The sequence below is a fragment of the Aegilops tauschii genome, chromosome 4 (assembly GCF_002575655.3).
Source record: "Aegilops tauschii subsp. strangulata cultivar AL8/78 chromosome 4, Aet v6.0, whole genome shotgun sequence".
NCBI classification, from domain to species: domain Eukaryota; kingdom Viridiplantae; phylum Streptophyta; class Magnoliopsida; order Poales; family Poaceae; genus Aegilops; species Aegilops tauschii.
The window spans coordinates 339525939-339544552 of record NC_053038.3 but is presented as its reverse complement, the minus strand read 5'-3'; the positions used below and the strand labels follow the sequence as shown (position 1 = coordinate 339544552).

Sequence of the window (18614 nt, the reverse complement as noted above, 5' to 3'; positions counted from 1 at the left end):
AATATTTAGGTTTGCCAGCCAATGTGGGTTTAGATAAGACCGACTGTTTTTAATATCTGATTGATCATATTATAAAGAAAATTAGCGGCTGGAAAGAAAAATTATTATCCTCGGGAGGGAAGGAAATTCTTCTCAAGTTTGTTGTCCAAGATATTCCTACCTATGGTGTGTTTGTCTTTAAAATTCCTAAAAAATTGCAAAGAAATTATTGACACGATGTCGTAGTTTTGGTGGGGAGATGACCAAAACGAAAGTTGAATGCATTGGATGCCTTGGTGGAGTGTGTCCCAATAAATCAAGGAGGTGTGGGTTTCTGTGATATCCATTATTTTAGTTTGGCGTTGCTGGCGAAGCAGGCTTCGCGTCTTCTTGTGAACCCAGACTCTTTATGCGTCACTTTTGAGAGCTAAGTATTTTCCTGAAGGAGATTCACTGATGCAAAGTTAAAAAAGAGATCTTTTTTCTTGGCAAAGTATTATTGTGGGCGTATTCTCTGAAAAATGGTTATATCTAGCGAGTTGGTAATGGTCAGTGTATTTGATATTTAGGAAGATGCTTGGATTCCTAATTGTGCTAACAGAAAAGTCATCAACCCAAAATGAAGTCATTTGCTATCAAAGGTATCAGATTTCATTGACTATGTCTAGCAGTAGGGATGAAGATTTGGTAAGACAAACATTGCGGCCAATTGATGTACACGGGGTCCTTTCTATTTGTCTTCCTCAACATGACATGCTCTTTGTTGCTTGGAGCTATACCAAGAATGAGTTTTTTTTCTGTTCATTCTGCCTATTTCGTCAAATGGGATCACCAACACGGAGAGAAACTTCGAGGCACCAATGGAATTGGTCGAACCAATTTTAATCCCATTTGGTGCCAGATTTGGAAATTATCTTGTTTAGCAAAGGTTAAAATATTTATTTGCCAGACATTACACGACACTCTTCCATGTCGTGTTACGCTCGCCAATAGATATCTGAAAATTTCGCCCCTTTGCCCATCTTGTTCTTCTGGTCTAGAAGATACAAAACATTTGTTGTTTCAATACCAGAAAGCTAAGGAGGTTTGGAGAAGGCTGAGATTGGACAAAATTACTGAGAACTTGTGAAGTTGACCATGCTGGTGATGCTTCCCTGGAATTTTTACTTCACTTGCGAGATCAAGATTTATCTGTCATGGGCCTTCAGAATATGCGTGAGCTGATTGCCATCCCTGCTTAATATTTGTGGGGAAAGGCATAAGCTGGTGCATAAGGAGAAGATTCAGGATACTATCCAGATTGCTATGGGGATTCTTGCTCTCATGGCTAATTATGTTCATGCTTCTCCAAATGTTTCTATTGGTTTGGTGTGTGGGGGTGGGGGGGTGGGGGGGGGGGGGGGGGGGGCACTGAAGCATCCTTTGATCATTGCTTACTTAAGGCTATGACTGGGACGGTCTCGAGGGACGATAAAGAAAAAATCATTACAGGGGAACTGGAGAGTAGATTGGAAGCTCTGGCACTTATGTTCGGTCTATCCCTTGCTCAAAGGGAAGGTGCAATCGTCTTGTCTTGTTATTAACTCTGATGACTTAAGGTAATTGACACAATGAAAAATGAAGGGCGGTCGATGGGTGCTGCAGTGTTTGACGATTGTTATTATTTGGCTTCTCATTATCATCTTTCTTGTTTTGATTTTTGTAGTAGAGAAGCGCATGAGCTTCTAGGTTGGCTAGATTTTCTCCAACATGGATTGAGGAGCCTTTGAATGAAACTGTTATTTCAAGTGAATAAAGGCTAGTTTTTTTAAAAAAAAGGGGGGGTAGGAGCAAGTAATCAACAATTGTGATCAAGATTATGTTCTGGATCAGCTTCTGAGAACTAGAGAGATTATTATACCACCGAATGGGTATGCAAGTGTTGAGCCATACTAAATCACTTGATTGCCATCTAAGTGAATTCATTCAGACAGATGAAATTTCTGTTAGGGCTCGGCAAACACAACATTCCCAGAATTATAATGCATGACGAATACCTGTGTAAATGAATATCCTGTTGATGCTGTTATATGTCCAATTGAAACACATTCCGAGAAATTTTACATTTGTGATGATAAGCAGATTTAACACACTTTAAAAAGGGAAAGAAAACAAAACACCATACGGGCTAACAAATGGGGCCGCAGATACTTTTTCTTGATACAACTGCATATTTGAATTCTTTGTGCCGCCTTGCTGGCTTTGTAGTCACTGCAGACCCTGGAAAGCAAAGGAGCTTCTTAAACAAATATCAAATTCTATGAATCTCCTAAAATGGAACAAGAAGTAGAAATAGGGATAAAGTATACTCCCTCTGTCCCAAAATAAGTGTCTCAACTTTGTACTAACTTTCTCAACTTTGTACTAACTGTAGTACAGTTGTACTATGTACTGAAGTTGAGACACTTATTTTGGGACGGAGGGAGTATATAAAAGAGCATTAAAACAGTGTCCTTAGTCTTGATAGAACCCCAAATGAATAACCTTGCCTTCCTGAAGCGTCAAACATGCTCAAGAAAATTGTCGATCTTTCAAAGCTTCATTTTTGTTAATCATAAGGAAAATAGTCTTAAGTGACGGTTAAAGTGTGCTGATAATGTCAAGAGAGGTCGGTGTAGACCAAACTTAGACATGGGAGAAGTCCATAAAGAGAGATCTGAAGGACTGGAATACCACCAAAGAGCTAGCCATGGACAGGTGTACATGCAAGTTAGCTATCCACATGCCAGTACGGGCCAGTTCTTTTGCACTGTGGCTTATGCATAAGCTGCTCTGGAAATAAGCCTCATATAAGCTGCTCTGGAAATAAGTCCATGAGAATAAGCCATCCAGTTCTTTTGACTGAGCTTATTTTCTAAGTTCTCTGATGAAAAGTCTACAGTAACCCTTTCTAAGTTCTCTGATGAAAAGTCTATAGTACCCCTAAACTGTACAAGTATGACCTTTTAACTTATATTATGTAATTTCTATTGTGTTTATCATAGCAGCAACCTGGACAAGTTCATTCATATTTTTTTCAAGAAAACACAAAGGACCTTTGCGCTTCATTCATATTCTCTTCCATTTTAGCAAAGGTATTCTACTGCCAACTTGCAAAATGGCTAGCAGGACCAAATCAAACAACAATCAAAATGCTAGTGCTTGTATACAAATTTCTGAATGCATTCAGTAGCAACTGAAATGTCAACAGAAGTCAGGTACACTTCCTGAATGCGTATGAACTATTTCTGCATGCGCATGACCACTACACTTCCTGAAACCTGAAGAAATAACGAAAATCGGCTACATCTCTATGTCTACAATCAGAATACTACTCCTAATAATCGCCATGAGATTGTCAAGCATTTTCTGCTCAATGGACAACTAGAGAGCTCGGAGGAAGCCGGCTGGACAGGAGGACAGCTCGCACACGAGGGTCATCGGCGGCGGCCGGACCTGCAGCGGAGCAGAGAGGCCGACGTCGGGGAGCTTCGCGGTCAGCAAGCCCTGACGAGGAGCTTTCCGACCGGGGAGGATGCTTGGAGGCATAGCTTTGGTGGCGACCAGAGGGCGCCAACGGAGGCGAAACTTCGAGCGCCGAGTGCCGACAGCGGTGCCGGAGGGACGGGTGAGTGCAAGTGAGGGGCTAGCCTCTGTCCATGTCGTCGGCACTGGAGGGACGGGTGGGTGCAAGGTAAGGGACGAGCAGAGGGGCGGCAGTGGGGGGAACCCGAGCTGAAGAGCCCGCTCCTTGTTCACCAGACAGAACGAATCGATTGATTCAAAAAAAAAATCAAGGGTTGGTGGCTGTGTACAGGTGACGCCTCACGGTGGCATTTTCCTTGTAAATAGAGCAAACTTCAGTGGTACAAAGCTATACCCCTTTGTTTCTAAGTGGGCTTCTGCGGGAAGCCACCCTACCGCCAGCTTATTTCCATTGTGAAGGGGGTGAGGGTGGAAATAAGTTAAGCCCAAGTCTCCAAAACGAGTTCTTTTGTTCTTTTGGCTTAATTTGGCAATAAGGTCCTATAAGCTGCAAAAGAACTGGCCCTACCATGAGTTGGTTTCAAGATCTTATGGGTTTCAGCTCTAGCCTACCCCAACTTGTTGTTGAAGCCATAAACATGGTTTGTGTGCGTGTGTTGTTGGTGGGGGGGAGGGGGGAATGTCAAGATCAAGCAATTAATCACTCGTAAAATTCTACCTTCTTCATTGTATAGCCTAATATGGTACGCAGCTAAAAGTATAGATATTCATATAATGATGAACTGGTAAACAAGGATTCTTTTCCCATTAACTAAATCACAAAGCTGCCATAAAAAAGAGGCAGTTCTGGACATGAAACTTACCCTGCCAACAATCCCATAACTCGGAAATATCCATTATTTGCCTGTTTCCTTAACATCATCTGAATCTGAGTCACTAGCATTGTACCCTATAACAAACCAACATGTTACCAACAAACAAAAGAAGCACATACACCTTTTACATGAGCAAGTTGAAGATATGAAAGGACGCTTGAAATTAGCCAAGGACGGCTAACCTGGTCGTTTATTGCAAACTTTCCAGACTGTAGACCGATATCTTGATGCTTTCTCCATCCAAATTCTAGACTATACAATGAAAAATTTCTTGGTTAGTCAATCAAATATTTGCAGCAATACAACATAACGAGACGACATGAAATTCAACAGAAGTAGTAAACTGAAACTTCTGCAAGTACACTAAATGACTGGCTTTTCAGTAACTACTGCCTTTTCAGAATAGCTCATGCTCCATCAATTGAACTGCAAGCCTATTATGTGTTGCTGGTAAACGGTCAGGCTAAAGTTGTAACAAAAAATTGGCAGTCATATATTACCTCCGTCCCAAAATTCTTGTCTTAGGTTTGTCCAGATACAAATGTATCTAACACTAAAACATGACTAGATACAGCCGTATCTAGACAAATCTAAGACAGGAATTTTGGGATGGAGGGAGTATATGTTTAAGCTCATGTTTGCGGCATGGACTTCACTTCCCTTTACATGTAGCGAATACTTGTTACCAAATTTTATAACCTTGTGATTATCCAAGGCATCATGTTTGTGTCCATTCATTTGGCTATTAATCAATTTACATGCTCGATGCGATCAAACAGGTTACAGATCTATTTGCGCGGTTCCAGTTTCATGCAACTACATTGATAAGTACATAATTGTGCCACCATGCAAGTTCAGTTATACCATGTTCTCCATTGACAAGAATTGTAAAGGAAGTACTAGCATAGCAAGAAGGCAAACATGCTCAAGGCACACCTAATTATGTACAAGTTCACTAAAGAAGTTCTGACACTGCCGTAAGATTTATGATGCAGAATATAATAGGATTGAGCATAATAAACCGTAGAACATGCAAATCTAGGTTTCTCTCAAGAATCACGAACTTTCATATTCCAAGGCCAGGTATCCAGATCGAGGTCGCTAGTAAAGGCGGCTCCTTTTATTCCAGATTCCACAAAAATCCGGAGCGAAAGCGAAGGAAGGGCTCACCTTGTGCTCGTTCTTGTTGACGCCGTAGCCGCTGCGGTACATCTGACCGACGAGGACCTGCATGGCGGCGTCGCCGGCGCGCGCCTCCTTGAGCGTGTCCTGGAACCACCGCTTCGTGCAGTCCAAAACCACCTCCGCGAGCGGCACCCGGTCGTCCTCCTGCATCCCGCATGCCGCCGCCACATCCCGCACCTCGGCCCGTCCAGAGCTAGCCCCGGCGGCGGCGCCGGGACCGGCGTTCCTGGGAGTATCCAGCGGAGCGGTCGGGGGCTTCGCTGCCTTGCTAGCGGCGGGGGAGAAGCGGGCGTAGGGGCGGACAGCGGCGGCTAGGGCGGCGGCTGGGAAGCGCCTGCCCATGCAAAGCTGGGGTTTCAGGGGAGGAGGGGGGAGAATAGATGGGAGCGGAGGCGGACGGTGGAGTAAAGCAAGGGCTTTTCTGCGAGACGTGGAAAGGTTTAGTTTTTAAGTGGAAAAGGTTGGTGGTGCCAAGTAAAAGAGTTAGAATACAATTGCAAAAAGGTTAGAATATACAAATACATAACTGAAGAGAGGAAGATTTACATATCTTTTAAACGGAAACGAGCTTTGCCCGGCAAATGACTCTATGTTGATGCAATGGTGGACGGAAGCTAGGAAACAAATTCACAAGCAAACTCGAAAAGGGTTCGACACGTTCGTGATGCTAATCTGTTGGACTCTTTGGAAACAAAGGAACGCGAGGGTCTTCTGCTCGGGTCAAGTCAAGAATGAGGGTGACACGGTGGACATGATCTTTGACGACTTGAGGACTTGGGCCACGACAGGAGCGTTTGCAGGACAACTAGTACCCGAGTAGTCGAGTAGCGTGTAGGAGTGGGGTGGAGGCTTGGTTAGGGTCGGCCTGTGACTCCTAACTAGCAAAATTGTAATCTCTTGTACATACTATTCTCCCTTCTATAAAGCTAAGGTACGCCATTGGCGTACCCTCGAAAAAAACGGAAACGATAACTGCCGAACGTGCCGGTTTTTGACGATTCGGGCCGAACACCCTTTCCACCACTGGATCATTAGCACGAATATTAGAGCAGCCAGAGTAGCCACGTCCCAATTTGTTTTAGTTCGGGAAATAAACTCCTCGTCACGAACGCCTCGTACACCTCTCGTCCTCCCTTATCCTCTTCCATCCTCTCCCCCACCGCCCATTTCTGCATCCCACCTCCTGCTCCTCCCGCACGGGGAGCGGCCATGCCGCGGCGTTGAGGGAAGGCCATGATTGGGGCGACGTCGGAGAGGTGGCAGGCGGCAGCGAAGACGAGGAGCTGAAATATCGCTGTCTTGCATCTCCATCAGGACGAACATCGCGGTGTCGTGGCGGTGGAGTGGAGGCGTGGGGAGAGGGGTCCAGAAGAGGAGGAGGTTGCCGGAGGAAGAGGCAACCTGGAGACCCGAGTGAGGCGGAGGCCGACCGCGGGCAGCTTGCCGCGATGCTCGCCGACGCGAAGCACCAGCTGGTGTGCTCCGGATCCGCGACGCCCGGCTCGAGTTGCCGTCGTGGGCGGAGGCCGAGCGCCACGGCGGCAGCTGAGCAACCTCCATCTTCCCTTCCCGCCGTCGCCGAGCTGGCCGTCCTTGCTGCCATCCGAGGCCACCTTCGTCGAGCTGACCGTCCTCGACGCCATCGGAGTCCGCCGTCGCCGAGCTGACCATCCCCGCCTGAGGGAGTCCTGGACTAAGGGGTCCTCGGGCGTCCGACCTGTTAGCCATGGGCCGGACTGATGGGCTGTGAAGATACGAAGACCGAAGACTGCACCCGTGTCCGGATGGGACTCTCCTTGGCGTGGAAGGCAAGCTTGGCGACCAAATTTGTAGATTCCCTTCTTTGTAACCGACCTTGTGTAACCCTAGATCCTCCCGGTGTCTATATAAACCGGAGGACTTAGTCCGGAGAGGATATACATTACCATAGTCATACAGGCTAGGCCTCTAGGGTTTTAGCCATTACGATCTCGTGGTAGATCAACTCTTGTAATACTCATATTCATCAAGATCAATCAAGCAGGAAGTAGGGTATTACCTCCATAGAGAGGGCCCGAACCTGGGTAAACATCGTGTCCCCTGTCTCCTGTTACCATCGACCTTAGACGCACAGTTCGGGAACCCCTACCCGAGATCCGCCGGTTTTGACACCGACATTGGTGCTTTCATTGAGAGTCAACACCGATGACACGACAGTCAGTGCCGGATTCAGTGGTTCCAAGTCCGGTCAGCGGAAGAAGCGATATAAAAGAAACAAACAGGGACCATCAAGCTTGGATCGCATACTCGATCGTCCATGCCAAATCCATGGCACCTCTGATAAACCAGGCAATCATACCAACAGAGATTGCTGGGTTTTTAAACAGGCCGGCAAGTTAAATGCCGAGAACAAAGAAAAGGGATCGCAAAGCAAGGACGATGACGAGGAGCCCCGGCAACCGAACACAGGAGGACAAAAGAAGTTTCCCCCAGGTCAAATCGGTGAACATGATATATGCTACACACATCCCCAAGAGGGAGCGCAAGCGCGCGCTTAGGGACGTCTATGCGATAGAGCCAGTCGCCCCAAAATTTAATCCATGGTCGTGCTGCCCGATCACTTTTGATCGACGAGACCATCCGACCAGTATCCGTCATGGCGGTTCAGCCGCATTGGTCATTGACCCAATAATTGACGGATTCCACCTAACGCGAGTCCTTATGGACGGCGGCAGCAGCCTGAACCTGCTCTATCAGGATACAGTGTGCAAAATGGGCATTAACCCATCACGGATCAAGCCCACAAAGACCACCTTTAAAGGAGTCATACCAGGTGTAGAGGCTCGCTGTACGGGCTCAATTACGCTAGAGGTTGTCTTCGGATCCCGGGACAACTTCAGAAGCGAGGAGTTAATCTTTGACATCGTCCCTTTTCGCAGCGGTTATCACGCACTGCTCGGACGAACCGCATTCGCTCGATTCAATGCGGTGCCTCATTATGCCTACCTCAAGCTCAAGATGCCCGGGCCACGCGGCGTCATAACAGTTAACAGAAACATGGAACGCTCCCTCCGTACAGAGGAGCACACCGCCACCTTAGCAGCAGAAGTACAGAGCGGCCTTCTTAAGCAGAACCTTAATTCAGCGGCCAAGCTCCCGGACACTGTCAAGAGAGTCCGGACCATCCTGCAGCATGACAGCTCGGCTCGTCAGGAGCTTGATTAGCAATTCGGCCTTCGTCCCAGTCCCGATCAGGCGGCGGCACTAGTACCGCGCATACATAGCTACGCACTCAAAAATACCATGGGCATAGATGGAGGCATAACTAGCCGGTGACCCACAGTACGGCTCGACCGCTCCCGGACACATATACTTTAACTATTTCCTTTTTTCAGGTTTCTTTTCCGCAGACCTTCCCTGATGGCTAGATCACCGGTCCTCTCGAAGGACAAATACGCCAAGATGGCAAGAAGCACAAACGTATTGGGGAATTTCAAGGTGGTTTCGTTAACAATCACTCTATCTGTTTTCAGGACCCACATGCAGCTCTTCCTTGGTTTTTGGCATGTCAAATAGCCTGTTGCTTAACGCACTATTTGTATCAATGCGCTTTGATGTATTAATAAAATTGCAACGAAAACAGTTCGCGGCCCAAATTCTGCGGCCCTAGCTTATTACCTTTGCTCCTTTTCTGTTTTCCTTTATTCTTTGTTAATAAACCTTATCAGATAGCACCCGTACCAGAGTGTACATTTGCCAGGGGCTTAATAGCGCCCCGCAATACGACAACAAAGTCTGAACACTTTTTACAGTATAGTTCGACACCCCGAATTTAGCATTATATGCATTAGCTCCGAATCATGTATTTGGTCAATAGTTGGGTTGCCCGGCTCCTGTGCTTACTACCTTACGTTCCGCTATATCGGCTAGGGTAGTAAAGGGAGAACTACTGCGATTGTGCCCTGGTTCATCCGGATGAGCACGTCAGTAGAGAAAGCCGAAAACTGGCTGTCATGATGCGGCGAGAGCCGGTCAGCTCTTCGGAGGTTCCAAATCGCTAGAGGTTTTTTCCGCATTACGCGATGAACCGGTTTTTATTCGATCAGGAGTTTACAGAATCCCCCAGTTCGGACTTCCGAACACCAGGGGCTGCGCCTAAAACTTTATTATCGAACTCCTATGGCTAAGTGAGGGTGATAAAGCATTATAGTCCGATTGCCTTGTTCGTTGCGCTAAACACCTCCTTCAAGGACCAAATAATCGGATCAAGAGTGTTTAGATTACATCCCGAACACCCCCGTATTTCCTACGTGGGGGCTGAAGCCAACGACTGGCCAACTCTCAGATTTAATAAAAACGGCCGCACATGAGGTAAAAATCTAACACAAAACATTATATTACATAAACTGTCTTTGTTTTCATAATACAGGGCGAGACAACATATGAATGTATTCGTTCAAAGATCACGTCTTTCGCACACTGCTCCGCAACAATGCGGGACCCCTCCAGGACGTCTCCAAAATATCGCTCGGGTGTGCGGTGCTCCTTGCCCTCGGGCGGCCCTTCGGTCGCTAGCTTGACGGCGTCCATCTTTGCCCACCACACCTTGACATAGGAGAAGGCCAGGCGCGCGCCCTCGATGCAGACGGACCACTTGACGGTGTCCAGCCGAGGACAGGCATCCACCAGCCGCTTCGAAAGGCCGAAGTAACTGCTGGGTATAGCTTCGGCTGGCCACAGCCGGATTATTAAATCCTTCATGGCCAGTTTGGCCACCCTGTGCCGCTCAACCAGCTGCTTTGGCTGATCGCTGAAGGGCACCGGAAGTTCTGGCGCAAGATATTGCGACCAGAATAGCTTCTCCATGGAGCTCCCTTCTTCGGCTCGGAAGAACTCCGCGGCGTCGGACACACTACGTGGCAGATCTGTGAAGGCTCTTGGAGAACTCCGAATCCGGGTTAGTAAGAAATACTTCTTCTTTATATATTTGCTTTGCATACTAAACGCCTTACCCACCGCGATCTTCCTGGCCTCTTGTATCTCCTGGAAGGCACCCCGGGCTTCAACCCAGGCCGCTTCCGCGCTTTGACAAGCCTTGGAGAGTTCGGTCTCTCAAGCCGAAACATCACCCTCCAGGGTCTCGTACTTCTTCACCGCGTCCTGGAGCTCTTGCTGGACCTCGTTTAGCCGGGCCTTCAGCTTCTTGCGAGCGGCCTGCAACTTGACAACTTTCCCCTCGGCTTCGGCCAGGGCCTCTTTCAGGGCTGCGACCTCGGTCGTCGCCCCTACACATATAATGACACTACGGTCAGTATACATCATTTACTCTTTCCGAATATATAGCGAGCCATTGCATACCTTGTTGGTCTTCCAGCTGCTTCCTCGCCTGGCCGAGCTCTTCTTCGGCCCGCTCCAGTTTCTGCTTTAGTCCGGCGACTTCGGCAGTGTGAGAAGTCACGGCTAGCAGCGATGCCTACTTATTCACATCAGACACAGTTTGGTTAATTTCCTGGGAAATTTAATTAATCCTCTGTCCGGCTCTTCTTTCCGAACATCGGACAGTGTCTCAGGGGCTACTGTCTATGTGGGGATTTTCTTGGTTAAACGCCGCTTACCTCAAAACCTGTCAGCAGGCTGCTGGAGGCTTCGGTCAGTCTGCTTTTAACGGACTGAACCTTCTCAATCACCGTACCCATAAGGATACGGTGTTCTTCCACAATGGAAGCGCCTCGCAGCGCTTCCAATAGATTGTCCAGCGCCTCTGGTTGGACAGAGGTCGCCGGCGGGACGGGCACGCCTCCTTCTCTTGAAGGAAGCTTCTTGTCAGATTCCGGGGCCGTATGGGTCTCCGGATCCGTGCTCATATGGGGGCCGAATTGAGCTCGACCCCCATCGTCAGTCTCCATGGGGGCTTGCTCCCCCATGTGTCCAGCGGCCGAGGTATCGCCCTCTGGTGCCGCCTTGACGGCCTCCTGAACCTCCCCCTGGCATGGGAAGGTCCGTTGGGAGAGCACCTCGTCGTTTCCCTTGGCCTTGGGAGAGTAAGCGGCCAGCGGTGTCTCGCTGGCCATCTCCTTTGAGTCCAACGAGCCTCTTGATGAGGATCGCTGGGAGCTGTCGTGGGCCGGACTGCAATAGCATAATTAATCATGTCAATACGACAAAGAGGAGAGGTTAGATTTATGGGCATGTACGAGCCATAGCACTTACGATGCGGCCCGAGGCTTAGTGTGGGGGCGTCGCTCCGGACTGCTATCGACGTCCCATGCGGAGCTGCGGGCCTTTCCCCTTCTTGGGCGCCTCCGCCTCCAGAATTGTGGAGGCCGCCCTCTTCTTTCTTCCCCCATCAGGGGGAGAGTCGCTCTCCTCCTCCTCATCGTCGTCGTATTCAGCGACGGAGGAACGGGTCTTGTCTTCGGACGTCGCGTCCGAAGCGCCCTTGCGGCGGGGGCCACTCCAGAGCCCCTTGGCCTTCCCCGTGGCCTTCTTCGCCGGCGCCGTATAGGGCACCAGCACCAGCATCTTCACTAAACGCGGAATGACTGGTTCTTCAGGCAGCGGAGCCGGACACTGGATCTGCTTCGCCCTCTCCATCCATTCCTGAAGAAGCAATGACAGTAAAAGTTCAGATATCCTCCTTGAAACAAACAAGTAGAGGACGCGTTAAAAACTTACCTCGTTGGCAAGGTGGTTAATGTCATGCCCACGGTCTGAATCCGTGGCTGGCGGTATCTCGTTGCCCTTGAAGAGCAACTTCCAGGCATCTTTGTGAGTTATTTCGAAGAGCCTCTCCAGGGTTTGGTGCCTCTTTGGATTGAACTCCCAAAGGGGGCATTTTCGGCTTTGGCAGGGGAGGATCTGGCGAACCAGCATCACTTGGATTACGTCGACAAGCTTGACGTCCTCGTCCACCATGCTTTGAATGCGCGTCTGCAGTGCTATCAACTCATCTGGCGAACACCAGTTCGGGCTCTTCTCGACCCAGGAGGTGAGTCGCATGGGAGCGCCGGAGTTAAATTCGGCAGCCGCGGCCCAGTTTGTGCCGCGGGGTTCTGTAATGTAGAACCATTGTTTCTGCCATTCCTTGGCAGTCTCCACGAAAGTGCCTTTCGGCCAGGAGACATTGGTCAGCTTGCTCACCATGGCTCCTCCGCACTCCGCGTGCTGGCCATCCACCACCTTCGGCTTCACGTTGAAGACTTCGGCGTGGGGACGACTTGTCCCTGGGCTGGAAGACGGTGGGCGATTTCCTTCGCCAAGTACCCGGCCGCCCGAAGCTCAGTAATGTCCTTCTCCTTGACGGAGGAGACCACCCACTTGCCTTGGCCTCCGGATCCGGACATGGTTGAGTGCTAGCTTGAGTGGGAAGAAGATGAGAACTTGGGCGCTGGAGCTCAAGAGAGGAAGGGCAGAGGAAGAGAGAAGGCGTGGGAGAAGAAGGGGGAATCCTTATCCCCTTATAAAGGCAGTGAATATTGAACGCCTCCCCACTCGCCCTAAAACTCGCCTATTCCCAAGGGCTGTGTAAACGGCACGGTTGGGTTACCCACGCCCGCATTGATGAAAATCCCGCAATAAGGGGACACGATCTCTGCTTTGACAAGACGTGCCAATGGAAACCGCATCTCGAAACGCGGAACGGCGGACAAAAACGGTTCATATAGTGACCGAACAGATGTGATGTCATCTTGCAAAAAGTTGTCAGCAGATGGGACTCGTGGAATATTATATTCTATCTACGGTTGTGTGTGGTGCGTATGTTACAGGTCCGGACACGTTCAATACGTCCGAAGACTATCTTGGAGTTCGGAAGGAGGAACCCGCCTTGCAATGATGAAGACAGATCTACGCGCCGGATACCTTGTCATTGAAGCCAGGTTCAGGGGCTACTGAGGAAGTCCTGGACTAAGGGGTCCTCGGGCGTCCGGCCTGTTAGCCATGGGCCGGACTGATGGGCTGTGAAGATACGAAGACCGAAGACTGCACCCGTGTCCGGATGGGACTCTCCTTGGTGTGGAAGGCAAGCTTGGCGACCAAATATGTAGATTCCCTTCTTTGTAACCGACCTTGTGTAACCCTAGATCCTCCTAGTGTCTATATAAACCGGAGGACTTAGTCTGGAGAGGATATACATTACCATAGTCATACAGGCTAGGCCTCTAGGGTTTTAGCCATTACGATCTCGTGGTAGATCAACTCTTGTAATACTCATATTCATCAAGATCAATAAAGCAGGAAGTAGGGTATTACCTCCATAGAGAGGGCCCGAACCTGGGTAAACATCGTGTCCCCTGTCTCCTGTTACCATCGACCTTAGACGCATAGTTCGGGACCCCCTACCCGAGATCCGTCGGTTTTGACACCAACACCGCCGCCATCAAATTCAGAGGCCGCCGCCCCGGGCTGCTTGACCCTCTTGATGCGGCTGCCATTGCGAGAAGAGCCCCTTTCGGCTCCGGCGGCGATCCCATTTGTCGTCGTGCGAGAGGAGTCTCCCCGGCTCCGGCGGCGATCCAACAAGCGACAACCATGGAGGGGTTGCAGCTGCGCGCGGCGCTGCTCGCAACGGCCGGTGACATCGCGGCTTCCGTCCTAGAGCTCCATCTCTAGCGTTTTGCCTTACACAAGAGCGACGCGGCGGTTCTGGCGTGGCTTCCTGCATCGACAGCTGACGACCGTCCATGGGCCAGTGCCTTCCACCAGAGGAGCTGCTAGTGCTCGCGTAGGCAGCGTGCTAGAGGATGAGCTGCTGCTCATACGAGATTTGGGGAGTTTGGTGGCTTCCTCTTCCATTTCCCCCACGGTCAAGCGAGTAGGAGCTTCTGCTCTTGTCTCGTGCTGCTGTTGTGGTATGCATGCAATCTCTTTTTTGTGGGATTACTTCTGTTTTTCCTCTAGATTATATGCAGGGCTTTTGCTCTGGTGATTGCATTAAGTAGATACAAGTGCTGAGTTCACAAATCGCCAAAGCAACTTTTATAAATCTTTGTAATAGTTCACACATCATCGCGGCATTTTTTCGAAATCTTTGTAATAGTGACACGACAAATTTTAGTTTAAGTGTTTAAGTCGCCATGGAAAATTTATTGTAAAGAGCATGACAATTTTTTTGTTTTAAATATGACGGCAAATTTACATTTCCAGAACATGGCAAATTTAACTATGTAGCACGGTAAATATACTTGTATAGCCATGGCATTTTTTAATTTATGTCCATGGCAAAAGTACTCCATTTTTGCCATGACAAAAATTAATTCATTTCTTGCCATGGCAATTTTCACTAAAATTTTGCCATGGCAAATTTAACTCCATTTTTTGCCATGACAAAAATACCTTTATTTTCACATGGCAAATTTTAGGTTAAGTTGCCATGGCAATTTTTAGTTTAAGTCGGCATGGCAAATTTATCGTAAAGAACATGGCAATTTCAATTCAAATATTATGACAAATTTAAATTTATAGAATATGGCAAATTTATTATGTAGCATCTTAAATATACTTGTGTAGCCATGGCATTTTTTTATTTCCATGGCAAAAGTACTACTTTTTTGCCATGACTAAAACTAAACCATTTTTGCCATGACAAATTTTACTCCATTTTTGCCATGGCAAATTTAACTCCATTTTATGCCATGGCAAACTTCTTTAATCAACATGTTCAAAAACATGTAAACTTGCCATGGCAAAGTTATAGTTGTTCAAAACAAGGCAAACTTTGCCATGGCAACTTATGATGTTCAAAAACATGGCAACCTTTTGTAGATGTTCAAAAATATGAAAAATTTGCCATGGATTTTTAAAATGTTAAAAAAACATGGCAAACTTGCCATGGCAAACTTTAATATGTGCAAAAACATGGTAACTTATTTTAATTAAGTTTGTTCAAAAACATGACAAACTTCTTTTAAGTAACATGTTCACAAAACATGCAAACTTGCCATGGCAACTAAAGATGTTCAAAAACATGGCAATGTTTGTAGATGTTTAAAAACATGGCAATTTTGCCATGGAAACTAAAATCAATATTTGTTTATAGATGTGTCTTTTTCCATGGCAACTAAATGCATTTTTTGCCATGTCCATCCGGAGAATGTTTGTTATGGACATTTACAAATTAGTTTTAGAACACGGCAAGTTTGTTCTTTCAAATTTGTTTTTGCCATGGGGATTACATGTAGAATATCATTACAACTTAGGATGTTTTCTCCATTTTTTCCGAAAATTTTCTATGTGTCTAGAGAGAACTTTTTTCACCATATCACTTCATGGAAACTTTTTGTAAACATCGTAGTGGTGGTAACTTTTGAAGGAAATATGCCCTGGAAGCAATAATAAAGTTGTTATTTATATTTCCTTATATCATGATAAATGTTTATTATTCATGCTAGAATTGTATTAACCGGAAACTTAGTACATGTGTGAATACATAGACAAAACAAAGTGTCCCTAGTATGCCTCTACTTGACTAGCTCATTAATCAAAGATGGTTATGTTTCCTGACTATAGACATGTGTTGTCATTTGATGAACGGGATCACATCATTAGAGAATGATGTGATGGACAAGACCCATCCGTTACCTTAGCATTATGATCGTTTAGTTTTATTGCTATTGCTTTCTTCATGACTTATACATGTTCCTCTGACTATGAGATTATGCAACTCCCGAATACCGGAGGAACACCTTGTGTGCTATCAAACGTCACAACATAACTGGGTGATTATAAAGATGCTCTACAGGTGTCTCCGAAGGTGTTTGTTAGGTTGGCATAGATCGAGATTAGGATTTGTCACTCCGTGTATCGGAGAGGTGTCTCTGGGCCCTCTCGTTAATGCACATCACTATAAGCCTTGCAAGCAATGTGACTAATGAGTTAGTTGCGGGATGATGCATTAAAGAACGAGTAAAGAGACTTGCCAGTAACGAGGTTGAACTAGGTATGATGATACCGACGATCGAATCTCGGGCAAGTAACATACCGATGACAAAGGGAACAATGTATGTTGTTATGCAGTCTGACCGATAAAGATCTTCATAGAATATGTGGGAGCCAATATGAGCATCTAGGTTTCGCTATTGGTTATTGACCGGAGATGTGTCTTGGTCATGTCTACATAGTTCTCGAACCCGTAGGGTCCACACGCTTAACGTTCGATGACGATTTGTATTATGAGTTACGTGATTTGATGACCGAAGTTTGTTCGGAGTCCTGGATGAGATCACGGACATGACGAGGAGTCTCGAAATGGTCGAGAGGTAAAGATACATATATAGGACGATGGTATTTGGACACCGGAAGTGTTCCGGGTGATACCGGGTCATCGGAAGGGGTTCCGGGCAACCCCCGGCAAAGATATGGGCTTAATGGGCCAAGTAAGGGAACACACCAGCCCACAAGGGGCTGGTGCACCCCCTATAGGGCCAGCTTCATGGGGAGAAAGGAAAAGCAAAGTATGAAGTAGGACTCCTACTTCCTTCCCCTCCCCCTCCTTCCTTTCCCCCTTGTCCAAATATGGTAGGGGGCGAATTGGACTAGGGGCCCAAGTAGGATTCCTCCTACTTGGGCGTGCCCTAGGCTGCCTCCTCCCTCTCCCTCCTTTATATACGTGGGGAGGGCACCCCTAGAACACACATCAATTGTTCCTAGCCGTGTGTGGCGCCCCCTCCATAGTTAACACCTTGGTCATATCGTCGTAGTGCTTAGGCGAAGCCCTGCGCCGGTAACTTCATCATCACCGTCGCCACGCCGTCGTGCTGACGGAACTCTCGCTCTTCCTCAACTGGATCAAGAGCTCGAGGGACGTCATCGTGCTGAACGTGTGCTGAACACGAAGGTGCCGTACGTTCGGTACTTGGATCGGTTGGATCGTGAAGATGTTCGACTACATCAACCGCGTTACTAAACGATTCCGCTTTCGGTCTATGAGGGTACGTGGACACACTCTCCCCGCTCGTTGCTATGCATCTCCTAGATAGATCTTGCGTGATCGTAGGTAATTTTTTTGAAATACTGTGTTCCCCAATAGTGGCATCCGAGCCAGGTCTATGCGTAGATGTTATATGCACGAGTAGAACACAAAGAGTTGTGTGCGATAATAGTCATACTGCTTACCAGCAATGTCTTACTTTGATTCGGCGGTATTGTTGGATGAAGCGGCCTGGACCGACATTACACGACCATGTTCATGAGACTGGTTCTACCGACGTGCTTTGCACACAGGTGGCTGGCGGGTGTCTGTTTCTCCAGCTTTAGTTGAATCGAGTTTGACTACGCCCGGTCCTTGTTGAAGGTTAAAAAACACACTTGACAAAAAATCGTTGTGGTTTTGATGCGTAGGTAAGAACGGTTCTTGCTAGAAGCCCGTAGCATCCACGTAAAACTTGCAACAACAAGTAGAGGACATCTAACTTGTTTTTGCAGGGCATGTTGTGATGTGATATGGTCAAGACGTGATGAGATACAAATTGTTGTATGAGATGATCATGTTTTGTTAAAGTTATCAGCAACTGGCAGGAGCCTTATGGTTGTCTCTTTATTGCATAAGATGCAAGCGCCATATAATTGCTTTACTTTATCGCTATGCAATAGCAATAGTTGAAAAGCAATAGTCGGCGAGACGACCATGTGATGACACGTTGATAAAGATCAAGATGATGGAGATCATGGTGTCATGCCGGTGACGATGGAGATCATGACGGTACTTTGGAGATGGAGATCAAAGGCACAAGATGATGATGGCCATATCATGTCACATATTTTAATTGCTTGTGATGTTTATCTTTTATGCATCTTATTTTGCTTAGTACGACGGTAGCATTATGAGATGATCCCTTATTAAAATTTCAAGGTATAAGTGTTCTCCCTGAGTATGCACCGTTGCGACAGTTCTTCGTGCTGAGACACCACGTGATGATCGGGTGTAATAAGCTCTACATTCACATACAACGGGTGCAAGCCAGTTTTGCACATGCAGAATACTCGGGTTAAACTTGACGAGCCTAGCATATGCAGATATGGCCTCGGAACACTGAGACCAAAGGTCGAACGTGAATCATATAGTAGATATGATCAACATAGTGATGTTCACCATTG

General features: G+C 47.3%; 1 protein-coding gene across 1 annotated transcript; it reads right to left on the bottom strand.

Annotated features, from left to right (window-relative positions):
* Window positions 1-1995: 1995 nt before the first annotated feature.
* LOC109740986 (uncharacterized) lies at window positions 1996-5955 on the bottom strand. Its single transcript, XM_020300056.4, has 4 exons — window positions 5529-5955; window positions 4541-4610; window positions 4347-4432; window positions 1996-2238 (listed from the first exon to the last, which is right to left on the bottom strand). Exons 1-3 carry the CDS (start codon window positions 5883-5885, stop codon window positions 4380-4382), a joined length of 480 nt encoding a protein of 159 aa, XP_020155645.1. The 5' UTR covers window positions 5886-5955; the 3' UTR covers window positions 1996-2238; window positions 4347-4379.
* Between the last annotated feature and the right edge of the window lie 12659 nt (window positions 5956-18614).